The following is a 26,679-nucleotide window of genomic DNA, read 5'->3' on the forward strand; positions in this document are numbered from 1 at the left end:
CTGGATACTAACAGGGGCTATGCTACATTGTCTGGATACTAACAGAGGCTCATGCTCCATTGTCTGGATACTAACAGGGGCTCATGCTCTATTGTATGGATACTAACAGGGGCTTATGCTATATTTTCTGGATACTAACAGGGGCTTATGCTTTATTGTCTGGATACTAACAGGGGCTCATGCTCCATTGTCTGGATACTAACAGGGGCTCATGCTCTATTGTATGGATACTAACAGGGGCTTATGCTATATTTTCTGGATACTAACAGAGTCTTATGCTACATTGTCTGGATACTAACAGAGGTTTATGAACTATTGTCTGGATACTAACAGGTGCTTATGCTATATTTTCTGGATACTAACAGGGGCTATGCTACATTGTATGGATACTAACAGAGGTTTATGCACTATTGTCTGGATACTAACAGGGGCTTATGCTACATTGTCTGGATACTAACAGGGGCTTATGCTACATTGTCTGGATACTAACAGAGGTTTATGAACTATTGTCTGGATACTAACAGGGGCTTATGCTATATTTTCTGGATACTAACAGGGGCTATGCTACATTGTATGGATACTAACAGAGGTTTATGCACTATTGTCTGGATACTAACAGGGGCTTATGCTACATTGTCTGGATACTAACAGGGGCTTATGCTACATTGTCTGGATACTAACAGGGGCTTATGCTCTATTGTCTGGATACTAACAGGGGCTTATGCTACATTGTCTGGATACTAACAGAGGCTTATGCTACATCGTCTGGATACTAACAGAGTCTCATGCTCTATTGTCTGGATACTAGCAGGGGCTTATGCTACATTGTCTGGATACTAACAGAGGCTTATGCTCCATTGTATGGATACTAACAGGGGCTCATGCTCTATTGTATGGATACAAACAGGGGCTCATGCTCTATTGTATGGATACAAACAGGGGCTCATGCTCTATTGTATGGATACAAACAGGGGCTCATGCTTTTTTGTCTGGATACTAACAGGGGCTTATGCTACATTGTCTGGATACTAACAGGGGCTATGCTACATTGTCTGGATACTAACAGAGGCTCATGCTCCATTGTCTGGATACTAACAGGGGCTCATGCTCTATTGTATGGATACTAACAGGGGCTTATGCTATATTTTCTGGATACTAACAGGGGCTTATGCTTTATTGTCTGGATACTAACAGGGGCTCATGCTCCATTGTCTGGATACTAACAGGGGCTCATGCTCTATTGTATGGATACTAACAGGGGCTTATGCTATATTTTCTGGATACTAACAGAGTCTTATGCTACATTGTCTGGATACTAACAGAGGTTTATGAACTATTGTCTGGATACTAACAGGTGCTTATGCTATATTTTCTGGATACTAACAGGGGCTATGCTACATTGTATGGATACTAACAGAGGTTTATGCACTATTGTCTGGATACTAACAGGGGCTTATGCTACATTGTCTGGATACTAACAGGGGCTTATGCTACATTGTCTGGATACTAACAGAGGTTTATGAACTATTGTCTGGATACTAACAGGGGCTTATGCTATATTTTCTGGATACTAACAGGGGCTATGCTACATTGTATGGATACTAACAGAGGTTTATGCACTATTGTCTGGATACTAACAGGGGCTTATGCTACATTGTCTGGATACTAACAGGGGCTTATGCTACATTGTCTGGATACTAACAGGGGCTTATGCTCTATTGTCTGGATACTAACAGGGGCTTATGCTACATTGTCTGGATACTAACAGAGGCCTATGCTCCATTGTATGGATACTAACAGAGGCTCATGCTCTATTGTATGGATACTAACAGGGGCTAATGCTATATTGTCTGGATACTAACAGAGGCTTATGCTCCACTGTCTGGATACTAACAGAGGCTCATGCTACATTGTATGGATACTAACAGGGGCTTATGCTACATTGTCTGGATACTAACAGGGGCTTATGCTATATTGTCTGGATACTAACAGAGGCTCATGCTACATTGTATGGATACTAACAGGGGCTTATGCTCCATTGTCTGGATACTAACAGAGGCTTATGCTCCATTGTATGGATACTAACAGGGGCTCAAGCTCTATTGTATGGATACAAACAGGGGCTCATGCTCTATTGTATGGATACAAACAGGGGCTCATGCTCTATTGTATGGATACAAACAGGGGCTCATGCTTTTTTGTCTGGATACTAACAGAGGCTTATGCTCCATTGTATGGATACTAACAGAGGTTTATGCTACATTGTATGGATACTAACAGGGGCTTATGCTACATTGTCTGGATACTAACAGGGGCTTATGCTACATTGTCTGGATACTAACAGAGGCTTATGCTCCATTGTATGGATACTAACAGGGGCTTATGCTCCATTGTCTGGATACTAACAGGGGCTTATGCTCCATTGTCTGGATACTAACAGAGGTTTATGCTACATTGAATGGATACTAACAGGGGCTTATGCTACATTGTATGGATACTAACAGGGGCTTATGCTACATTGTCTGGATACTAACAGGGGCTTATGCTACATTGTCTGGATACTAACAGGGGCTTATGTTCCATTGTCTGGATACTAACAGGGGCTTATGCTACATTGTCTGGATACTAAGAGAGGCTCATGCTACATTTTGTGGATACTAACTGAGGCTTATGCTCCATTGTATGGATACTAACAGGGGCTATGCTAAATTGTATGGATACTAACAGAGGCTTATGCTACATTGTCTGGATACTAACAGAGGCTTATGCTAAATTGTCTGGATACTAACAGGGGCTTATGCTACATTGTCTGGATACTAACAGAGGCTTATGCTCCATTGTCTGGATACTAACAGGGGCTCATGCACTTATGTCTGGATACTAACAGGGGCTTATTCTACATTGTCTGGATACTAACAGGGGCTTATGTTTCATTGTCTGGATACTAACAGGGGCTTATGCTACATTGTCTGGATACTAACAGGGGCTTATGCTACATTGTCTGGATACTAACAGGGGCTCATGCTCTATTGTATAGATACTAACAGGGGCTTATGCTACATTGTCTGGATACTAACAGAGGCTCATGCTCCATTGTCTGGATACTAACAGGGGCTCATGCTCTATTGTATGGATACTAACAGGGGCTCATGCTCTATTGTATGGATACAAACAGGGGCTCATGCTCTATTGTCTGGATACTAACAGGGGCTTATGCTACATTGTCTGGATACTAACAGGGGCTTATGTTCCATTGTCTGGATACTAACAGGGGCTTATGCTACATTGTCTGGATACTAACAGAGGCTCATGCTCTATTGTATGGATAGTAACAGGGGCTCATGCTCTATTGTATAGATACTAACAGAGGCTTATGCTCCATTGTATGGATACTAACAGAGGTTTATGCTACATTGTATGGATACTAACAGGGGCTTATGCTACATTGTCTGGATACTAACAGGGGCTTATGCTACATTGTCTGGATACTAACAGAGGCTTATGCTCCATTGTATGGATACTAACAGGGGCTTATGCTCCATTGTCTGGATACTAACAGGGGCTTATGCTCCATTGTCTGGATACTAACAGAGGTTTATGCTACATTGAATGGATACTAACAGGGGCTTATGCTACATTGTATGGATACTAACAGGGGCTTATGCTACATTGTCTGGATACTAACAGGGGCTTATGCTACATTGTCTGGATACTAACAGGGGCTTATGTTCCATTGTCTGGATACTAACAGGGGCTTATGCTACATTGTCTGGATACTAAGAGAGGCTCATGCTACATTTTGTGGATACTAACTGAGGCTTATGCTCCATTGTATGGATACTAACAGGGGCTATGCTAAATTGTATGGATACTAACAGAGGCTTATGCTACATTGTCTGGATACTAACAGAGGCTTATGCTAAATTGTCTGGATACTAACAGGGGCTTATGCTACATTGTCTGGATACTAACAGAGGCTTATGCTCCATTGTCTGGATACTAACAGGGGCTCATGCTCTTATGTCTGGATACTAACAGGGGCTTATTCTACATTGTCTGGATACTAACAGGGGCTTATGTTTCATTGTCTGGATACTAACAGGGGCTTATGCTACATTGTCTGGATACTAACAGGGGCTTATGCTACATTGTCTGGATACTAACAGGGGCTCATGCTCTATTGTATAGATACTAACAGGGGCTTATGCTACATTGTCTGGATACTAACAGAGGCTCATGCTCCATTGTCTGGATACTAACAGGGGCTCATGCTCTATTGTATGGATACTAACAGGGGCTCATGCTCTATTGTATGGATACAAACAGGGGCTCATGCTCTATTGTCTGGATACTAACAGGGGCTTATGCTACATTGTCTGGATACTAACAGGGGCTTATGTTCCATTGTCTGGATACTAACAGGGGCTTATGCTACATTGTCTGGATACTAACAGAGGCTCATGCTCTATTGTATGGATAGTAACAGGGGCTCATGCTCTATTGTATAGATACTAACAGGGGCTTATGCTACATTGTCTGGATACTAACAGAGGCTTATGCTACATTTTCCGGATACTAACAGAGGCTCATGCTACATTGTCTGGATACTAACAGAGGCTCATGCTCTATTGTATGGATACTAACAGGGGCTTATGCTATATTTTCTGGATACTAACAAGGGCTCATGCTACATTGTCTGGATACTAACAGAGGCTCATGCTCTATTGTATGGATACTAACAGGGGCTTATGCTATATTGTATGGATACTAACAGAGGCTTATGCTACATTGTCTGGATACTAACAGAGGCTTATGCTCCATTGTCTGGATACTAACAGAGGCTTATGCTACACTGTCTGGATACTAACAGAGGCTTATGTTCCATTGTATGGATACTAACAGGGGCTTATGCTATATTTTCTGGATACTAACAGGGGCTCATGCTCTATTGTATGGATACTAACAGGGGCTTATGCTCCATTGTCTGGATACTAACAGAGGCTTATGCTACACTGTCTGGATACTAACAGAGGCTTATGCTACACTGTCTGGATACTAACAGAGGCTCATGCTCTATTGTATGGATACTAACAGGGGCTTATGCTATATTGTATGGATACTAACAGGGGCTTATGCTACATTGTATGGATACTAACAGGGGCTTATGCTCCATTGTCTGGATACTAACAGAGGTTTATGCTATATTGTCTGGATACTAACAGGGGCTTATGCTACATTGTCTGGATACTAACAGGGGCTTATGCTCCATTGTCTGGATACTAACAGAGGTTTATGCTACATTGTCTGGATACTAACAGGGGCTTATGCTACATTGTATGGATACTAACAGGGGCTTATGCTACATTGTCTGGATACTAACAGGGGCTTGTGCTCTATTGTATGGATACTAACAGAGGCTCATGCTCTATTGTATGGATACTAACAGATGCTTATGCTCTATTGTATGGATACTAACAGGGGCTTATGCTCCATTGTCTGGATACTAACAGAGGCTTATGCTCTATTGTATGGATACTAACAGGGGCTTATGCTCTATTGTATGGATACTAACAGGGGCTTATGCTCTATTGTATGGATACTAACAGGGGCTTATGCTCCATTGTCTGGATACTAATAGAGGCTTATGCTTCATTGTCTGGATACTAACAGGGGCTTATGCTCCATTGTCTGGATACTAACAGAGGCTTATGCTCTATTGTATGGATACTAACAGGGGCTTATGCTCTATTGTATGGATACTAACAGGGGCTTATGCTCTATTGTATGGATACTAACAGGGGCTTATGCTCCATTGTCTGGATACTAATAGAGGCTTATGCTTCATTGTCTGGATACTAACAGGGGCTTATGCTCCATTGTCTGGATACTAACAGAGGTTTATGCTACATTGTCTGGATAGCTAACAGAGGCTTATGCTCTATTGTATGGATACTAACAGGGGCTTATGCTACATTGTCTGGATACTAACAGGGGCTTATGCTCTATTGTATGGATACTAACAGAGGCTCATGCTCTATTGTATGGATACTAACAGAGGCTTATGCTCTATTGTATGGATACTAACAGGGGCTTATGCTCCATTGTCTGGATACTAACAGAGGCTTATGCTCCATTGTCTTGATACTAACAGAGGCTTATGCTCCATTGTATGGATACTAACAGGGGCTTATGCTCCATTGTCTGGATACTAACAGGGGCTTATGCTCCATTGTCTGGATACTAACAGAGGTTTATGCTACATTGAATGGATACTAACAGGGGCTTATGCTACATTGTATGGATACTAACAGGGGCTTATGCTACATTGTCTGGATACTAACAGGGGCTTATGCTACATTGTCTGGATACCAACAGGGGCTTATGTTCCATTGTCTGGATACTAACAGGGGCTTATGCTACATTGTCTGGATACTAAGAGAGGCTCATGCTACATTTTGTGGATACTAACTGAGGCTTATGCTCCATTGTATGGATACTAACAGGGGCTATGCTAAATTGTATGGATACTAACAGAGGCTTATGCTACATTGTCTGGATACTAACAGAGGCTTATGCTAAATTGTCTGGATACTAACAGGGGCTTATGCTACATTGTCTGGATACTAACAGAGGCTTATGCTCCATTGTCTGGATACTAACAGGGGCTCATGCTCTTATGTCTGGATACTAACAGGGGCTTATTCTACATTGTCTGGATACTAACAGGGGCTTATGTTTCATTGTCTGGATACTAACAGGGGCTTATGCTACATTGTCTGGATACTAACAGGGGCTTATGCTACATTGTCTGGATACTAACAGGGGCTCATGCTCTATTGTATAGATACTAACAGGGGCTTATGCTACATTGTCTGGATACTAACAGAGGCTCATGCTCCATTGTCTGGATACTAACAGGGGCTCATGCTCTATTGTATGGATACTAACAGGGGCTCATGCTCTATTGTATGGATACAAACAGGGGCTCATGCTCTATTGTCTGGATACTAACAGGGGCTTATGCTACATTGTCTGGATACTAACAGGGGCTTATGTTCCATTGTCTGGATACTAACAGGGGCTTATGCTACATTGTCTGGATACTAACAGAGGCTCATGCTCTATTGTATGGATAGTAACAGGGGCTCATGCTCTATTGTATAGATACTAACAGGGGCTTATGCTACATTGTCTGGATACTAACAGAGGCTTATGCTACATTTTCTGGATACTAACAGAGGCTCATGCTACATTGTCTGGATACTAACAGAGGCTCATGCTCTATTGTATGGATACTAACAGGGGCTTATGCTATATTTTCTGGATACTAACAGGGGCTCATGCTACATTGTCTGGATACTAACAGAGGCTCATGCTCTATTGTATGGATACTAACAGGGGCTTATGCTATATTGTATGTATACTAACAGAGGCTTATGCTACATTGTCTGGATACTAACAGAGGCTTATGCTCCATTGTCTGGATACTAACAGAGGCTCATGCTACACTGTCTGGATACTAACAGAGGCTTATGTTCCATTGTATGGATACTAACAGGGGCTTATGCTATATTTTCTGGATACTAACAGGGGCTCATGCTCTATTGTATGGATACTAACAGGGGCTTATGCTCCATTGTCTGGATACTAACAGAGGCTTATGCTACACTGTCTGGATACTAACAGAGGCTTATGCTACACTGTCTGGATACTAACAGAGGCTCATGCTCTATTGTATGGATACTAACAGGGGCTTATGCTATATTGTATGGATACTAACAGGGGCTTATGCTACATTGTATGGATACTAACAGGGGCTTATGCTCCATTGTCTGGATACTAACAGAGGTTTATGCTATATTGTCTGGATACTAACAGGGGCTTATGCTACATTGTCTGGATACTAACAGGGGCTTATGCTACATTGTATGGATACTAACAGGGGCTTATGCTACATTGTCTGGATACTAACAGGGGCTTGTGCTCTATTGTATGGATACTAACAGAGGCTCATGCTCTATTGTATGGATACTAACAGAGGCTTATGCTCTATTGTATGGATACTAACAGGGGCTTATGCTCCATTGTCTGGATACTAACAGAGGCTTATGCTCTATTGTATGGATACTAACAGGGGCTTATGCTCTATTGTATGGATACTAACAGGGGCTTATGCTACATTGTATGGATACTAACAGGGGCTTATGCTCCATTGTCTGGATACTAACAGAGGTTTATGCTATACTGTCTGGATACTAACAGGGGCTTATGCTACATTGTCTGGATACTAACAGGGGCTTATGCTCCATTGTCTGGATACTAACAGAGGTTTATGCTACATTGTCTGGATACTAACAGGGGCTTATGCTACATTGTATGGATACTAACAGGGGCTTATGCTACATTGTCTGGATACTAACAGGGGCTTGTGCTCTATTGTATGGATACTAACAGAGGCTCATGCTCTATTGTATGGATACTAACAGATGCTTATGCTCTATTGTATGGATACTAACAGGGGCTTATGCTCCATTGTCTGGATACTAACAGAGGCTTATGCTCTATTGTATGGATACTAACAGGGGCTTATGCTCTATTGTATGGATACTAACAGGGGCTTATGCTCTATTGTATGGATACTAACAGGGGCTTATGCTCCATTGTCTGGATACTAATAGAGGCTTATGCTTCATTGTCTGGATACTAACAGGGGCTTATGCTCCATTGTCTGGATACTAACAGAGGCTTATGCTCTATTGTATGGATACTAACAGGGGCTTATGCTCTATTGTATGGATACTAACAGGGGCTTATGCTCTATTGTATGGATACTAACAGGGGCTTATGCTCCATTGTCTGGATACTAATAGAGGCTTATGCTTCATTGTCTGGATACTAACAGGGGCTTATGCTCCATTGTCTGGATACTAACAGAGGTTTATGCTACATTGTCTGGATAGCTAACAGAGGCTTATGCTCTATTGTATGGATACTAACAGGGGCTTATGCTACATTGTCTGGATACTAACAGGGGCTTATGCTCTATTGTATGGATACTAACAGAGGCTCATGCTCTATTGTATGGATACTAACAGAGGCTTATGCTCTATTGTATGGATACTAACAGGGGCTTATGCTCCATTGTCTGGATACTAACAGAGGCTTATGCTCCATTGTCTGGATACTAACAGAGGCTTATGCTCCATTGTATGGATACTAACAGGGGCTTATGCTCCATTGTCTGGATACTAACAGGGGCTTATGCTCCATTGTCTGGATACTAACAGAGGTTTATGCTACATTGAATGGATACTAACAGGGGCTTATGCTACATTGTATGGATACTAACAGGGGCTTATGCTACATTGTCTGGATACTAACAGGGGCTTATGCTACATTGTCTGGATACTAACAGGGGCTTATGTTCCATTGTCTGGATACTAACAGGGGCTTATGCTACATTGTCTGGATACTAAGAGAGGCTCATGCTACATTTTGTGGATACTAACTGAGGCTTATGCTCCATTGTATGGATACTAACAGGGGCTATGCTAAATTGTATGGATACTAACAGAGGCTTATGCTACATTGTCTGGATACTAACAGAGGCTTATGCTAAATTGTCTGGATACTAACAGGGGCTTATGCTACATTGTCTGGATACTAACAGAGGCTTATGCTCCATTGTCTGGATACTAACAGGGGCTCATGCTCTTATGTCTGGATACTAACAGGGGCTTATTCTACATTGTCTGGATACTAACAGGGGCTTATGTTTCATTGTCTGGATACTAACAGGGGCTTATGCTACATTGTCTGGATACTAACAGGGGCTTATGCTACATTGTCTGGATACTAACAGGGGCTCATGCTCTATTGTATAGATACTAACAGGGGCTTATGCTACATTGTCTGGATACTAACAGAGGCTCATGCTCCATTGTCTGGATACTAACAGGGGCTCATGCTCTATTGTATGGATACTAACAGGGGCTCATGCTCTATTGTATGGATACAAACAGGGGCTCATGCTCTATTGTCTGGATACTAACAGGGGCTTATGCTACATTGTCTGGATACTAACAGGGGCTTATGTTCCATTGTCTGGATACTAACAGGGGCTTATGCTACATTGTCTGGATACTAACAGAGGCTCATGCTCTATTGTATGGATAGTAACAGGGGCTCATGCTCTATTGTATAGATACTAACAGGGGCTTATGCTACATTGTCTGGATACTAACAGAGGCTTATGCTACATTTTCTGGATACTAACAGAGGCTCATGCTACATTGTCTGGATACTAACAGAGGCTCATGCTCTATTGTATGGATACTAACAGGGGCTTATGCTATATTTTCTGGATACTAACAGGGGCTCATGCTACATTGTCTGGATACTAACAGAGGCTCATGCTCTATTGTATGGATACTAACAGGGGCTTATGCTATATTGTATGGATACTAACAGAGGCTTATGCTACATTGTCTGGATACTAACAGAGGCTTATGCTCCATTGTCTGGATACTAACAGAGGCTCATGCTACACTGTCTGGATACTAACAGAGGCTTATGTTCCATTGTATGGATACTAACAGGGGCTTATGCTATATTTTCTGGATACTAACAGGGGCTCATGCTCTATTGTATGGATACTAACAGGGGCTTATGCTCCATTGTCTGGATACTAACAGAGGCTTATGCTACACTGTCTGGATACTAACAGAGGCTTATGCTACACTGTCTGGATACTAACAGAGGCTCATGCTCTATTGTATGGATACTAACAGGGGCTTATGCTATATTGTATGGATACTAACAGGGGCTTATGCTACATTGTATGGATACTAACAGGGGCTTATGCTCCATTGTCTGGATACTAACAGAGGTTTATGCTATATTGTCTGGATACTAACAGGGGCTTATGCTACATTGTCTGGATACTAACAGGGGCTTATGCTACATTGTATGGATACTAACAGGGGCTTATGCTACATTGTCTGGATACTAACAGGGGCTTGTGCTCTATTGTATGGATACTAACAGAGGCTCATGCTCTATTGTATGGATACTAACAGAGGCTTATGCTCTATTGTATGGATACTAACAGGGGCTTATGCTCCATTGTCTGGATACTAACAGAGGCTTATGCTCTATTGTATGGATACTAACAGGGGCTTATGCTCTATTGTATGGATACTAACAGGGGCTTATGCTCTATTGTATGGATACTAACAGGGGCTTATGCTCCATTGTCTGGATACTAATAGAGGCTTATGCTTCATTGTCTGGATACTAACAGGGGCTTATGCTCCATTGTCTGGATACTAACAGAGGCTTTTGCTCTATTGTATGGATACTAACAGGGGCTTATGCTCTATTGTATGGATACTAACAGGGGCTTATGCTCTATTGTATGGATACTAACAGGGGCTCATGCTCCATTGTCTGGATACTAATAGAGGCTTATGCTTCATTGTCTGGATACTAACAGGGGCTTATGCTCCATTGTCTGGATACTAACAGAGGTTTATGCTACATTGTCTGGATAGCTAACAGGGGCTTATGCTCCATTGTCTGGATACTAATAGAGGCTTATGCTTCATTGTCTGGATACTAATAGAGGCTTATGCTCCATTGTCTGGATAGCTAACAGGGGCTTATGCTCCATTGTCTGGATACTAATAGAGGTTTATGCTACATTTAGAGACATGTGCCTATGCTCGCCGTTTATCTCACTTTAATGTTGGTATGCTCACCGTTTCCCTCATTTTTGCTCGAAGCTCTCTGTAGTTGTCAGACACGTGTGAGAGCATACTGATGTCGTACCTCTTGGCCGTTATATCCACCGTCAGATTTACATACATGGCTGGGATGGAGACATATCCATTAGGCTTACGAATAAAAAAATAAAATAAAAAGAATAATACAAATCATCGGTTAGATGCGGGAATTCGTACCAATGCGTCTGAGGTGAAGGTGAATTTCTACCAAATCAATCCATCGGTCTAACTCCTCAAATACACTCACTTATCTGCAAACTATGATTTGTCATATTGTATTCATAACTCGAGAAAAATTTGAAAATCAAGTTAAGCAAAACCTAGCCCGCCCTAGTCCTCAGCTTTTCTAGAGCCCAAATTTTAAGGTATGTCTTCTCTAAGTACTAGGCTTATATCCTTAACTTTATTTATTTGTAGTTAAAATGATTTCAATGAAGAATAAGCGAATAAAAGGCGACACTTACTGTTAAGCTTGTATATGTTCTGCGCCCATTTTCCACCGGTTCCATTCTGCGAGCATCCATAGGCTTTGCCGTATTTAAAGTATCTGCTCCCGCCTTCTTCATCACTGAAGCACTGGGAGTTGTACTGAAAACCAAAGTATCTATAGCCAGCAGCTGCGACCTTTTGAGCACAGTCCTCTACCATGGAATCTGACGGGATTTCAAACGTAGCGAGCATGTACCGCAGCGCTCGCTGGGCTGTATCAGCGTAACATCCCAGGTGAGTGATTTTGGCCGGGACTAAAACAACGGATAGTAGTGTTAGAGACATTAGGTTCGAGTTGATAGTCGTGGTTATTTACCACGCCAGTTAGAAAAAAAAATCAAAACGTCTTTAAATGAAAGCAATAATAATAATGATGGTGATGATGATACTCTTACATGTATACTCTTATCAGGTGTCAACACGTCAGATGTTAGATTTAAAAGCTACTTTCACTTGAGGAGTGAGTGGAGACGGAGAAGGAAGCGGATACGTAAGAAGCTAACAAGCGGAGAAGAAAAGAACAGATTGTTTCTTATTAATCCTTCTCCGCTTGCGTCAGCTCCGCGCTTATATTCACACGCACGTAAGCTCCGCTTCCTGATCCATTTAGCTAGTAAAGCCAATAAAGTCGCTTAGCTAGTAAATCCAGCTTTCAAACAAACCCGTTGGCTGTTGGCAGACGACACTTGCGTCCCTTGCATGAGTACAGGAGGTTCTACCAAACGTCCCAATACCGCTACAGGATAACAAAGAGTCTTCGGATCCGTTACATGTCACTGAGTCTAGCCATATGGTACCGATGCCTTGCCCGAATGCCGCGTTATGTGGGTTATATAGTGCTGTCACGAACCCCAACTGGCGACAAACAACCTTGCAAAATAAGATATCATTCACAAGTTCAAAACAATAGCAAAATCTCTTTGTCAATGCGGTATCAAATATTGGAAATCTAAATGCGTGCCATGTTTGTATCAATTTGTTTTGCATTTATGCAAAGTCCTTTCCCTTTAGGCGTGTAAACCAGTCGTTGAAATAAGAAGTCATGTAGGGTCTTTTTCCAGCCGTCGTTAGGCCCATCGGCTCCACTGACGGCTGGATCAATGGTCACACGCGCATAAGGATGTGATGTTGGTAATTGATCATTTTTAAACATTCCAGATTTCTTATTAAAAATACTTAGTCAGATGCCTTATTTATCAGTTCAAGCGAAACTAATAGGCTTCGAACCGATAAATGGTTTTAGTTTTTACAAGTGATGAATTACGAAGATTTGTATTACAAATCAACACTTCTGGTGAATTTTAGCTAAAAAGTCACCAGTCCTCCCGGTCAAACCCTAAACTGTAAACTGGCTTATACACCTTTGTGCATAATCAACTTTTCATAGCCCGACCGATCTCGCTTAAACAGCTTTGCAAAGTAAGAGAAAAGTACCAACGGATGTTAGCGATCACCCGCTGACCCGTCAAAATGTATAAAGAAGCTACATTGTATCTATGATCTATGGAAAACCAAAAGCTCTCGGATTCAAGAAAGCTATTAACTTGAGCCTTGCTAATGGTTAGCGGTCTTCCACATGAGAGTCATACGAATGCTTTTCTGATTGGCTGAAATTTCAATCGGGAAACACGGCCAGAGACCTTTATCCAGCCGTTGAAGGGGGCTTGTACTGCGGGCTCACATAAATGAGCTGGAATCGAGCCTACCGGAACGAGGCAAATAGACACGTGACATGGTGCACCCGACATAGGCGAAAAGACACGTGACATGGAGCTATATAAGAAAAGCGTGCACCCGGACAGAGGCGAATAGACACGTGACATGGTGCTATCTAAGAAAAGCGTGCACCCGAACAGAGGCGAATAGACACGTGACATGGTGCTATCTAAGAAAAGCTATCTAAGAAAAGCGTGCACCCGAACAGAGGCGAATAGACACGTGACATGGAGCTATATAAGAAAAACGTGCACCCGAACAGAGGCGAATAGACACGTGACATGGTTCACCCGACAGAGGCGAATAGACACGTGACATGGTGCTATATAAGAAAAGCGTGCACCCGAACAGAGGCGAATAGACACGTGACATGGTGCTATCTAAGAAAAGCGTGCACCCGAACAGAGGCGAATAGACACGTGACATGGTGCTATCTAAGAAAAGCAATCTAAGAAAAGCGTGCACCCGAACAGAGGCTAATAGACACGTGACATGGAGCTATATAAGAAAAGCGTGCACCCGAACAGAGGCGAATAGACACGTGACATGGTTCACCCGACAGAGGCGAATAGACACGTGACATGGTGCTATATAAGAAAAGCGTGCACCCGAACAGAGGCGAATAGACACGTGACATGGTGCTATCTAAGAAAAGCGTGCACCCGAACAGAGGCGAATAGACACGTGACATGGTGCTATCTAAGAAAAGCTATCTAAGAAAAGCGTGCACCCGAACAGAGGCTAATAGACACGTGACATGGTGCTATCTAAGAAAAGCGTGCACCCGAACAGAGACGAATAGACACGTAACATGGTGCTATCTAAGAAAAGCGTGCACCCGAACAGAGGCTATCAGACACGTGACATGGTGCTATCTAAGAAAAGAGTGCACCCGAACAGAGGCGAATAGACACGTGACATGGCGCACCCGAACAGAGGCGAATAGACACGTGACATTGTGCTTTCTAAGAAAAGCGTGCACCCGAACAGAGGCGAATAGACACGTGACATGGTGCTATCTAAGAAAAGCGTGCACCCGAACAGAGGCGAATAGACACGTAACATGGACCTATCTAAAAAAAGCGTGCACCCGAACAGAGGCTAATAGACACGTAACATGGTGCTTTTAGTCTGCGTTCATCTATTTTGATTGTCAACATCCATGGCCATAACATGCATCTTAAAAGGAGTAAATGATGGCATTATTGGTGCTAGACTACCACATCTTACATGATATATTGCCAAGACGACACAAAGTGAATTATAGGGGTGTGTAATTAGTTAGTTAAAAAAATGATGACGATGAATGCATTTATCTAAACACGATAGAAATTACAGCATAGCTGATGTGGTCGCGTCTTACCATTGCTTCTGCAATATTCCAGTCGTGGTCACAGATAGTACCCCACTCATTGTTATAGTAGATCTCGACACGCCCTTCGTACTGGTTGAGCCCTCCAACAAGACGGACATCACCTGTAGAAAACAACACGTTGAACAACAGCAACAACGACAACAACAACAGTAACAACAACAACAACAACAACAACAGCAACAATAATAATAATAATAATAATACTAAAAATAATAATAATAATACTAAAAATACTAATACTAATAATAATAATAATAATAATAATAATAATAATAATAATAATAATAATAATAATAATAATAATATTAATAATAATAATAATAATAATAATAATAATAATAATAATAATAATAATAATAATAATAGTAATAATAGTAATAATAGTAATAATAGTAATAATAGTAATAATAGTAATGATAGTAATGATAGTAATAATAGTAATAATAGTAATAATAGTAATAATAGTAATAATAGTAATAATAGTAATAATAGTAATAATAGTAATAATAATAATACTAAAAATACTAATAATAATAATAATAATAATAATAATAATAATAATAATAATAATAATAATAATATTAATAATAATAATAATAATAATAATAATAATAATAATAGTAGTAATAATACTAGTAATAACAGTAATAATAGTAATAACAGTAATAATAGTAATAATTGTAATAATAGTACTAATAGTACTAATAGTACTAATAGTACTAATAGTAATAATAGTAATAGTAGTAATAATAATAATAATAATAATAATAATAATAATAATAATAATAATAATAATAATAATAATAATAATAATAATAATAATAATAATAATATTAATAATAATAATAATAATAATAATAATAATAATAATAATAATAATAATAGTAGTAATAATACTAGTAATAACAGTAATAATAGTAATAACAGTAATAATAGTAATAATAGTACTAATAGTACTAATAGTACTAATAGTACTAATAGTAATAATAGTAATAATAGTAATAATAGTAATAATAATAATAATAATAATAATAATAATAATAATAATAATAATAATAATAATAATAATAATACAAAACTTCCAAACATCTTAGGAGTGGAAAAATTGTTTGAAAAACTCTATTACAGTTATAGACTGCTTAAATAAAGAATCTACAATTTTCCCAGAGTCTGTTGTCGGGTTTCGCCTACAACAAACTGGTTATCACACGGCGGAAGATCGATTACACTACCGATTCACAATATAAGGGATGAAAGAAATTCTTCGAAAGAAAGTCCTTACAAAAGCCTAAAATTAAAAGAAAGGACCCATGTCTTGAGACGAAGAGATCAAAGACAACAAAGCGGCAAAAGTATAATTATTGATATATGTTGATCTCTCGTCGGCTTGAAACGAATGAAATACGGTATCGTACACGCTTATGATCATACATAATTAGTAAACTATTGTTCTGATTTGTGATAAGTACTTGACGTATTCATTGATGTTCAGTTTAGTCTAAATTTAAACTGTAGTTTTCCTTTACCGGAACTATATATTTTGTAGAGTTACTGTTTTTATTTTTAACCATGGTGTACTGAAAAATAAATCTCTAAAATGCGAATTGTTCGGACAATTTTATTTCTGTTATTTCTGTCCAAATGACAATTTTTCGTGTCAATCTTATTCTATACTATAGTATCTGAGCCAGACTAAAAGGCAACAAGAGTAAACGGCTGTATGTTTCAGCTTTGATTTTTGTTTGGTAAGAACAATTCAGGTTAGCTTTGTAAATTCTTTCTTTTTGAGCTTCTTTAGCTGCTGCCTTGAAGGCTGGCAGAGAGGTTCCGCCATAATCTCTGGGAAAGAATGAATAAGAAATGCTCTTGAAACCGAAGTTAACTTGGCGGTACATAAAATTCACTAAACTTGGCAGTACATGAAAAGAAATGTTTTTCAGCAATATCAAACCTATGAAAGCAAGATGCTGAACCACTGCAAATGCTGCTGTGTCTTTGGCCAATAGCTCTCGATGGGGGGGGACTGGGGGGTTTCATAGAAACGAGTGGGAGGCGCGAATCGCCCCTCCGGGTCTCCCAGCCCCGTCTCAGGCTTGGGAGGCGCGAATCCCCCCTCCGACCCCCCAGCACCATTCCAGGATGGGGACTTTCAGTGACACCGAAACGCGTTTCGCGTAGATTAACAATTACTGGTTATTAATCTACGTCGGGACCACTCCGCGTAGATGGATACTTAGCAGAAGTACATCTACGCAAAACACACTCCGCGTAGATGGGTAATTAGCGATGGTTAGCAATCATTAATCTATGTCGGGGACGCCAGCGCCTTGTGTTAGGACCTGAGGGCCGTGAAAACGAGGAACGTGGATTGGGCCGCCAACCTACGGAGCGCAGAACAACCGTTTTTCGGCCGTAAATTCAAAGCCGCTGGCGTGGCGTTTAAACTTGAGTTTTACTCGAACACCTCGCTCCCGAACTCCTCGCGAATTTCTCGCAGCCTCTTTTTCATCTTTTCGCGTGTCTCCAGGGAGGACCCTTTCCTGCTTTTTTCTCACGCGGTGCGAGGCCGTGTCGAGCTCTGATAGCGGCCTTGAGCGCGTAGTATCTCTCTTGTTCCTGAAGTATTAGCCGAAACTCTTCGTCTGAGATATGCCCGTCCTGCAGAGCCTTAGAGACCAGCTCGCTGATCGAGTTTTTCTTACTCTCCGCTAAAACCATCGTGTCTTCGTGTTTAGCCATCTTGCTCGTAAGACCCCTAGAGACTACCCCCGCGCCCGCGCCCACGACACCGACCAGCCCAGCGATCCCTGCCGATCAGAACCCCTATCCCACTCAAAGAGACCCCACCCCGGCGCTGGAAAGCGCCCCTGCAGCGATGCTGGATGCCACAGACACAGCATGGGTTACGGCAAAGGCGCGCTTATACTTCTTCCGCACCTGTCGATGATGCGTTATCTCGTTGTCTAGAACCGCCTGAGTGTCACATATTTTCTGGAGTCGGAAGCTTTGCACGTCGCCGCCGATGCTTGCCGGAGCGGTAGGCGTCATGTGCGTACCCTTCGGGGGGCAGACGCTGGGAAGCGAGGGGTATATGGCACCGCTGCTAACGTCGCTGTTTGCCATGCTTGTTATGTCGGACCTAGGTTAGCTCTAATACGAGGCGAACAGGCTTGCCCTTAAAGTCCACCCGTCTACCGCGGTCATCCCTGATCCATATTTGGATACTCGAGACAAACTCAGAGGAAGATGCTGCGGCACAAACGGGGATGTGGGGTCCATAGACGACTTTCTCGTGCGGCCTCTCGCGGGTTTCTAGGCAAGCGAGAACGTTTGAAGGTTCGCCTAAGGAGAGGCATTGCTTGCGGTCTACGATATCGCAGCAGATGTAGAGGGCCTCTATTTTCTGCAAAGCCACCTTAAGTGGGGGCCCCACCCTAAGGGCAGTGCGAGACCCCTCCCACCCAACTAATCGTCTTTAGCCTCTAGGCCAAATAGTGCGCAAAGCTCGGCATTCAGGAAAGCAACGCCATTGGACATGAGCGCGATCTTCCCGGTGAGGGGATCCAGCTTCGCTGTCAAAATCTCGGGCGGATGCTAAACGAGGAGGCGATTCCCCGAAGGGAGGTGGAATAGACGAAGAAGGCGGCAATTGCGGCGGGAGCCTCTATAGCCGAACATATCAAACAAGCTATAGCCGGACAAGCCAAACGCGCAAAACCCGTTTTCTCTAGGTATCTGACCCTCGCGCAAAAGCTGCTCTACGCCGTGCCCGCGACCCCCGTGGAGAGCACGGCCTCAGACATCACCCCACTACTCATGCAGCTAGAGATACACGTGGCTGAGGACAAATCATTCACGACTAGGGTCCGAGACATATTCAAAGAGACAGTAGTCACGCACAGGTCCGCCAAGGAGTCTCGCCGGTGGCTATCGGAGCCTTCCTATGGGTACTGGCCACAGCAACTCAACTTTGCGGTCTGGTGCGCAACCGCCGGATGTGGGGTGTCCCTAATCGACCCCGCTTTCGCCACGCTCCCCTCTGTCATCAGGGGATTTCTAAGGTTTCACGTCTACTTTACCACCCGGATGATACTCTACGAGCTCGGCGCCCCCCTGCCTGGCGACAGCCCGTTCACGCAAAAAGGTAACCCCTACAAGAAGGCCGCTTTCGAGCGTCTATGTATAGAGTTCGGTTTGCCGCGTAAGCCGGACTTCCGATGAAAAGGCGGGCGGAACCACGGGCTAGGCGATGTGTTTGTGTTCTACCCGGGGGAGGGGTATCGCAACGTGCACGTGATCCGTGGCTACGACACGGCGGCGGACGAGTACCCGAGCCACCTCAATCTGTTTAGCGACGAAGGTGGGACGTACAATAGTGGGTAGCAGGTGGGTTACATACGCAACGAAGACCACGGGGGCGTGCAATATAGCTGGTTTGCGCCTCCCAAAGGTGACAAAAGCAGGGCTAGGAAGACTCGACCGCTCGGTCGAGGCGTTCGTCTACACAGTGCTTGGTGCGCAGGTAAACGTCCGTTCCTCTATCGCGGGGGGCGGTGGGCCGGCCATGGAGGCGCAGGCGGAGTTCACGAAGCTGCTTGAAGACGCGATCATAGAAAACGACATCGCTCAAAGCGTGCAAAGGTACCAGTTAGCCATACAGGAGGCCAAGGTGAGACTGAGTCTTGCGGGGTTGTCGGCACTCGCGGTGGCCGCGGCGTATTATTTGTTCCGATGATTGCTTTGCATTCGACGAACCAAGAACGCAGCTACGGCTAGAATGAGCAGCCACGCATTTTCGCCAAGGAATTTCACCGCTTCTCCTGCAGCCTTAAACACGAAGTTCGCGATGCTGCCTACTAGACCAGGGAGAAGCTCGCCTAGTTTTTTTCCCGATAGCCTTAAGCCCGTTACCGACCCCTCTGGCCACGGAGGAGAGCGACTTGCCGAGCGACGTCACAACGGCCGCGATCGTCGTCGCTACGGCCAACCCGATAGCAGTGACGGTAAAGCCGTACTTTTTGAAGATGGCTTTGATGCGCTCTCTTAGCGGCTTTTGGTTCTCGAGCTCTCGGTTTTCGCGTTCTAGTTCGTCAATCTCGGACAGCCTCTCCTCGTTGCGCTCACGGGCCTCTTGGCGGCGACTCTCTGACGTGTTAGGGTCGTCGCTGGTCTCCCTGTCTGTGGCTACCACCCCTTGCTGCTCTTGGACTCGTTCTGTGTTCTCCTGGATGACCGCGTCTATCTCTGCCACGGACCCCATCGCCAGCTTGAAGCCTTTCAGCTTTGCAACGTCCTGTCGAACGCCCCCGTCCTCATTGAACAGCTGTCTTGGTTTAGTCCAACCTCCTTTGTCGAGGTTGCGAAGCTGTATTAGCGTCTTTCCCCTCCGGTCTGACTGGAACCGTATCAGATTCTCGTCAAGGTCTGGGTATTCCTCCCTGAGGGACAGGAGACCGAGTCTTGTCGCTGCACCCTCTGTGGTGAACGAGGTTTCGGCGGTCGTTTGCGTTGCGCTTCGCGTAGCCATGCTATGCGCAGCATGCATACGCGATGACGTGCTCGTCATTGGGATCGACTCCCCATCGTCGGGGTCAAACGGAATAAGGGGCGTCGTCTTGTCGTTCCCCGCTCCGCGATCGGCGGACGCACCCGGCAATGTATGGTCAATGTCAACGTCAACATCACCCATGATGCGTGCGCATAACTCGTGCTATGCTATATTAGACATGTCTAACAGTCCGCACCATAGCCACGCGGCTTCGTACTTTATGTACACATACGTATACGATATATAATATACGTAATAGGGATGTCAGTCAGCGATAATCTTGACCCCCAACGAACACCCAGAACTCCTCTGGGGTTGAAAGCCGAGAGAACTGTTCACCGGGTCACTCTCAACCCGTCGACGGCCTCCCCAGGCGAGACGCTATATGTGGCGGTCCCAAAGCTATCGGAAGGCGTCACGCCCGTGCCTGGCTCCTTAAGGGTCGGTTTCAATCTTTCCATCTCGGGCCAAGAAAATAATACCGTCGTGAACAACGTCGGCCGAAATCTGGTGAGCCGCCTGAAAATCACGTTTGCAGGAGAAACGCTCCAAGACACCAACCGCTACGACGTCTTCAAGACGTATGAGGAGCTTTACCTGTCCAAGATCGAGAGAGAGGACCGCCTGGAGCAGGGCATACAGTCAGAAAACATGCGCAAGCTTCGCTGAAAGGCTGGCGATAAAGCGACTAGTAACGCCAAGGAGAACGCTCTAAACGCCGCCCACGGGGTAAAGTACACCGTCCCGCTAGACCATTCTCTGCTGACGGACCACGGCGTACTGTACCCAAGGGCGCTCTCCGAGGCGCTGCTCTTCGAGATCACGCTCGCAACGGTTGACCAGGTAGTAGTCGAAAGCGATGCTACCAAATTATCCTATGGCATCAAAAATCTAGAGCTGGAATACGAAAGCCTGAGGGACGACAACCTCGCCCGGTCTGCAGCCGCCGCCTACCAAAACGGCACAACGTTCTTCTACGAGCAAGTGAACCTTCACAAGACCTTCGTGATTAGCAAAGAGACGGACAGCATAATCAACGAGAGTGTCAACCTGCCGCGAAGGTCTATGAGTGGTCTGTTGCTCCTCTTTGTGGAGCAATACACGGCAGGGGCTCGCGACTCTGAGAAGTTCGTGTACCCCGACATCAAGAGCGTTCGCGTTACAATCGACGGCATGCCAAACAAGGCGCAGCCAGGGGCTGCGCCCCACGGATTTCTGGAGGGAGGCGAAACGGCGGTTTGTCCGCCCCTCCCAGGGCACAGCGGAGCGCCTGCCGCCCCGGCAATCGGCCCCGAGTCGTTCTATGGCAATAACAAGTTTGCTCTGTGGATCGACCTTCGAACGACGGACGACAGTGCTATCCATGGGGGTGGTCTTCGATTGGTCAATACCCGCGACGGTGTGCACCTCGAGATAAAGCGCACGGCAAGCGGCACGGGTACCATAAACTGTCACGTGTTTGTGGTGGCCGACGCCCAAATGAACCTTATGAACGGACAGCTAGAGTCCATACACTACTGAGCAAAGACACGAAGTGCGCGAAGCGCTGCGGCAGCGCGGTATGGACCCGAAAAACATCCCATTTAACGCTCTTATCGTGGGCCCAACGTCATGCGGGAAGACCCAATTCGTAGTGGACCGGCTGCGCGGCCCTTGCCGGGGCAAGTTCGAGTACATCGTACTCATGTGCCCTACCTTTTTCTACAACAAAACATACGACGGCTTCGGCGAGGGCGACAATCGTCTGTTTGTCATCGCACCTGAGGCGGGTCAGATCGACATACTGCTGAGGTTTGTCTCCGCTCTCTTCGAAGGCACTAATACGCTAATCATACTCGACGACTGTGCGGCCTCGAAAGACGTAAAGAGGCGCTCTGACCAGCTCGTCAACTTGGCGTTCAGCGCGCGCCACGTGGGTGTTAGCGTGTGGGTGATCACGCAGCAGCTCACCAGCATCACGAAGCCGTTCCGTGAGAACATCGCGGCCTTGGTGGTCTTCTATACCCCGAGCAAGGCAGACATGAAAGCTATCCTGCATGACTACGGCGCGGAGCTCTCAGAAGAGAAGATGAAAGAGTACATGAAGGCCCTCAAGACGAAAAAGTTCTCGAAGTTAGAGTTTTGCTTGCGTCACCCTTATACCATTGCCCTGGTTGAACGGTAAGCGCAGTAAACCACCGCCCACGTATGCCGTAGGGCATAACACATTGATCCACGTGTTGCACCTTAGCCACGGCAGGGGGGTGCATGATGAGCGACGAATACTTTGAGAGTCTTCTTTAGGGGGGCGCCGCCGGCCTCCCGGCCGCCGAGTCGTTGGGCTGCTCGACGCAGCCTGCCGGAACGGCAACCAGAGCTGAGCAAACTGAGATAGCAGACGCGAGGGAGAAACTCGCGATTCTTGTAGCCTCGGGGAAGTCGAGAGAAATGGTAGGCAAGGCCCTGACTCACGACGACGTCAAACGCATGAGCGCCGAGGAGGTGAGGAAGTACGAGAAGCGATACGAGACCGCTCTAGCCAGCCGGACTACAGACGCCCTGGCAGACAGCTTTCTGAAGCTTACGACCAAGCTAGTAGGCATGGCGCTGCCGATAGACAGTGTGGTCGATCTTCACAATGACCTAGTGTCCGACTACATCATCAACAACGAGCTCCGCACATTGTGCGGAAGCCTGTCTCTACGCTGCGGTCGTTTGATGGCTTTAGCCGTCGGGGCGTTACACGTAGCACGTCATGTGAACACCGCCGGAACGGCAAGCGCTGACACGCGGTGTAAACACGAGTTAGCATTCGCGGACTCACCAGTGGTTTGCCCACAAACGCACAGTGGCGAGTCTGCCATCCCAGAGCAGACGTTCATTTGAAAGCTTGCCACTTCTTCAGCAACCAAGTAGTTGCATCACAAATGGAAGAACCTCAAGGAAGTACTAGTGCCCAGCGACCCTACGGGTTAGCGGAACCTGACAAACAAGCTGCGGAAAAGCTGCTCATGAACCTGCACGTACGCCTTCGGCGTTGGCGGAGAGAATCACGAGCCCCGAACCACCCGCGACCCGACCTAAACACCCTGGGCGAGTCAAAGCTGGAAGGCGCTTGGCAGAGTGGAACCGACTTAACAGAGCGAAGAAAGAGACACTTCGTGTCGTGCAACACGTTGGGTCCCCGGTCGCTAGCGAGCCGCAGGGACGCGAAGATGCCTTCGGCACGCCTTCGGCACACACACCAGTCCCGGAAAGCAACTCTGCTTGGTCGGCTAGCTCGGTTATCGTTTGGGTATGCCTTGTGCCACCCAGTCTCTAATTGCCCGTACCGCGGGCTGCGATGTCAGACAGGACGAGTGCGAACCATCCCCGGGCGCGCCTCTCGACGCCACGCATCCTCTGCCCTTCACGATTCGCTCCGCAGGGGCGGCACAACCGCGTCTCCGACCGAGTCCCTATGCCGCAGATCCTGCACGGCACGGGGAGGGGGCTGCCCTTACGGAGCCTTTGGAGGTGCACCTTGCAGTAGGTGGGACGAAGATGAAGGTCTAATTGCAAGTCCTTGGGGGTTCGAACTGCATTATTGGAAAAATATAGCCATGATACTTCATAACAGCTTTATTCATTAGACTGCGAGTCAGAAATTTCTTAAACACGTATGTCATGAAGTACCAAGTTCAATTATCCAAGATGGCGGCTCGACTCAAACACGAAATTAGATCTGAAATGCTTGGCTGGAAACTTTCAGTAACAACCGAGGGGAAAGAGGAGGATGCCTTTGTATACGGTGTTTTTAAAGAGTTCGATCGCCTCTCTGAAACTGTATTTCGGAAACAGGAGGCTTCTGTGGCAAAAAAGGACTGCCATAAAATCGTAGACCTGTGGCCGATGGTCGAGCGTTCGATAAAAGAAATACATGATGGTACTTATCGCCGTATCAATGGCATCGCCCTATCATTGCTGCTTTAGCAGAGAAATCCCGAGAGAAGTTCGAAGTCATGAAAACAAGCATAATTGAACGACCAAACTGGGGGATTGGGAGCAATTCAAGCACCGCTGCACAGGCTACGATTGAAATTACAGAAATGCGCAAGGCAGTGCATTTCTTCGATCAAACGAATGTGAAGAAAAAGCGCGTGGGGGGGGGGGGATTCCCTCCCAAGCCTAAGACGGGGCAGGGAGGCCCGGAGGGGCGATCCGCGCCTCCCACTCGTTTCTATGAAAGGCCCCAGTCCCCCCCTCGATAAAAGCATTGGATTAAGTGGTTTTCGAGAACCCGTGAAATACTATTTAGTTTATTTAGTACTAATACACTGTTATGTCCTTGTTCTCTTTTGTTCTGGTTTGACTATTACACTTTAACAATTACGTTTTGTTGCATGTGATTTTGAAAACAAGTCTAAGCAGTTTTGCATGCAAATGAATCGAGTCGATTATTTCATCTTTATTTGCATGCAACTTGCATTGAATACGGCTTATGGATAATACGACGTTTGAACTTGATCTTAGTTATTATTAAACCAACCCTGTAAGGCAGCCACATTTCTAACAAATGACTGGAGTTTTTGTTGTTTTTAGTAGTCATAAAATTAAATGATTGTCTTAAAATAAGTCTATGATGCATATTAAAGGAGACAATAATAAATTCAGAGGCAGTCTATAGTATCTTTATTGCTTTTCTTGTGAACCACAGTTCAGTGGCCACCCTATCAAAAAGCAACTTGGCACAGTCCCAAGGGTGATTGCAGAGGCATCACTATACTTCCCCACTATTATCCCTGTTATTGTTCCTGGCCATTAAATTAGATTAAAACCTGACACCATGTGAAGGCAATACAATTGCTATTTGAATTTTTTCTTCTCGTCATGTTTGAATTTTTCTTCTTTCCTTTTGCTGTAATTGTTTTTAGGTGGTGGAATTATTATCATCATCATCATCATCGTCGTCGTCGTCGTCGTCGTCGTTGTTGTTGTTGTTGTTGTTGTTGTTGTTGTTGTTGTTATCATTATTATGTAGTTCCTGTCCATGCTCCTCAAAAACAAATAAAGAATAGAGGGGGCTGAAAAATTGAGGAATTCATTTAGTTCTTAGTACACGTGAGTCGTGAGTCGCAGAAGGATGAGTTTTTACCTGTACGCTCAGTTAATACTATCAACAATAATGATGTATTCACACAAAAGTAAAATTCGACTCAAAACCAAATTTTCCTCTTCAATAAGGCAGACTGAAGAAGGTGAATCGTTACAAGTTTATTTACATCAAAATAGTGGCGCGAGACGCAAAAACATTACAACTGACAAAAACGTGCATTTTCTAGAATAGCGCGCGCTATGGATAAAAAGAATTCCAGTTTTTGGTGTATTGTATTCATTGTTCTGGTACGGGATCACGACAGTTTGGCCTTTTTGATTCTATTCACACAAAAGTGAAATACAATATATTGACAAATCATAGAAAAGACTAGAATTTGATATTTAATATGTTTTAATCAGTATTTACAAGAATAAACATATATGGACCTAGACCTAAAATATATATATATCATAATTGTAAAAAGGCCGGGAAAAGGCTATATTTCAAACGTTCTGTTCTGCAAGGTACCAAATTATGTTTCGTTATGGAAAACTCCTGTCTTTTCCGTTATTAAATCACCTTTACAACCGGAACTGGGGAATCGTTGTTGCGCGACCTTCCAGAATCCAAAATGCCCGTCTTGTTTGGAAAACGCGTAGTCAATCAGCTTACAGGCTCTGCGTGTCGGTAGTCAGTTAAAATTTCCATAATT

The 26,679-nt window shown here is 44.4% G+C and overlaps 1 protein-coding gene across 1 annotated transcript in view; it reads right to left on the reverse strand.

Annotated features, from left to right (window-relative positions):
• Window positions 1-26,679, reverse strand: part of LOC5510717 (polycystic kidney disease protein 1-like 2) — a 96,480-nt gene that overhangs the window by 68,351 nt on the left and 1,450 nt on the right. The window contains 4 exon segments of the mRNA XM_048730688.1: window positions 11,760-11,869; window positions 12,248-12,526; window positions 12,935-13,142; window positions 15,352-15,464. Of these exon segments, the coding sequence (XP_048586645.1) occupies window positions 11,760-11,869; window positions 12,248-12,526; window positions 12,935-13,142; window positions 15,352-15,464 (710 nt within the window).

This window comes from Nematostella vectensis, chromosome 7 (assembly GCF_932526225.1).
Source record: "Nematostella vectensis chromosome 7, jaNemVect1.1, whole genome shotgun sequence".
Lineage (NCBI taxonomy): Eukaryota > Metazoa > Cnidaria > Anthozoa > Actiniaria > Edwardsiidae > Nematostella > Nematostella vectensis.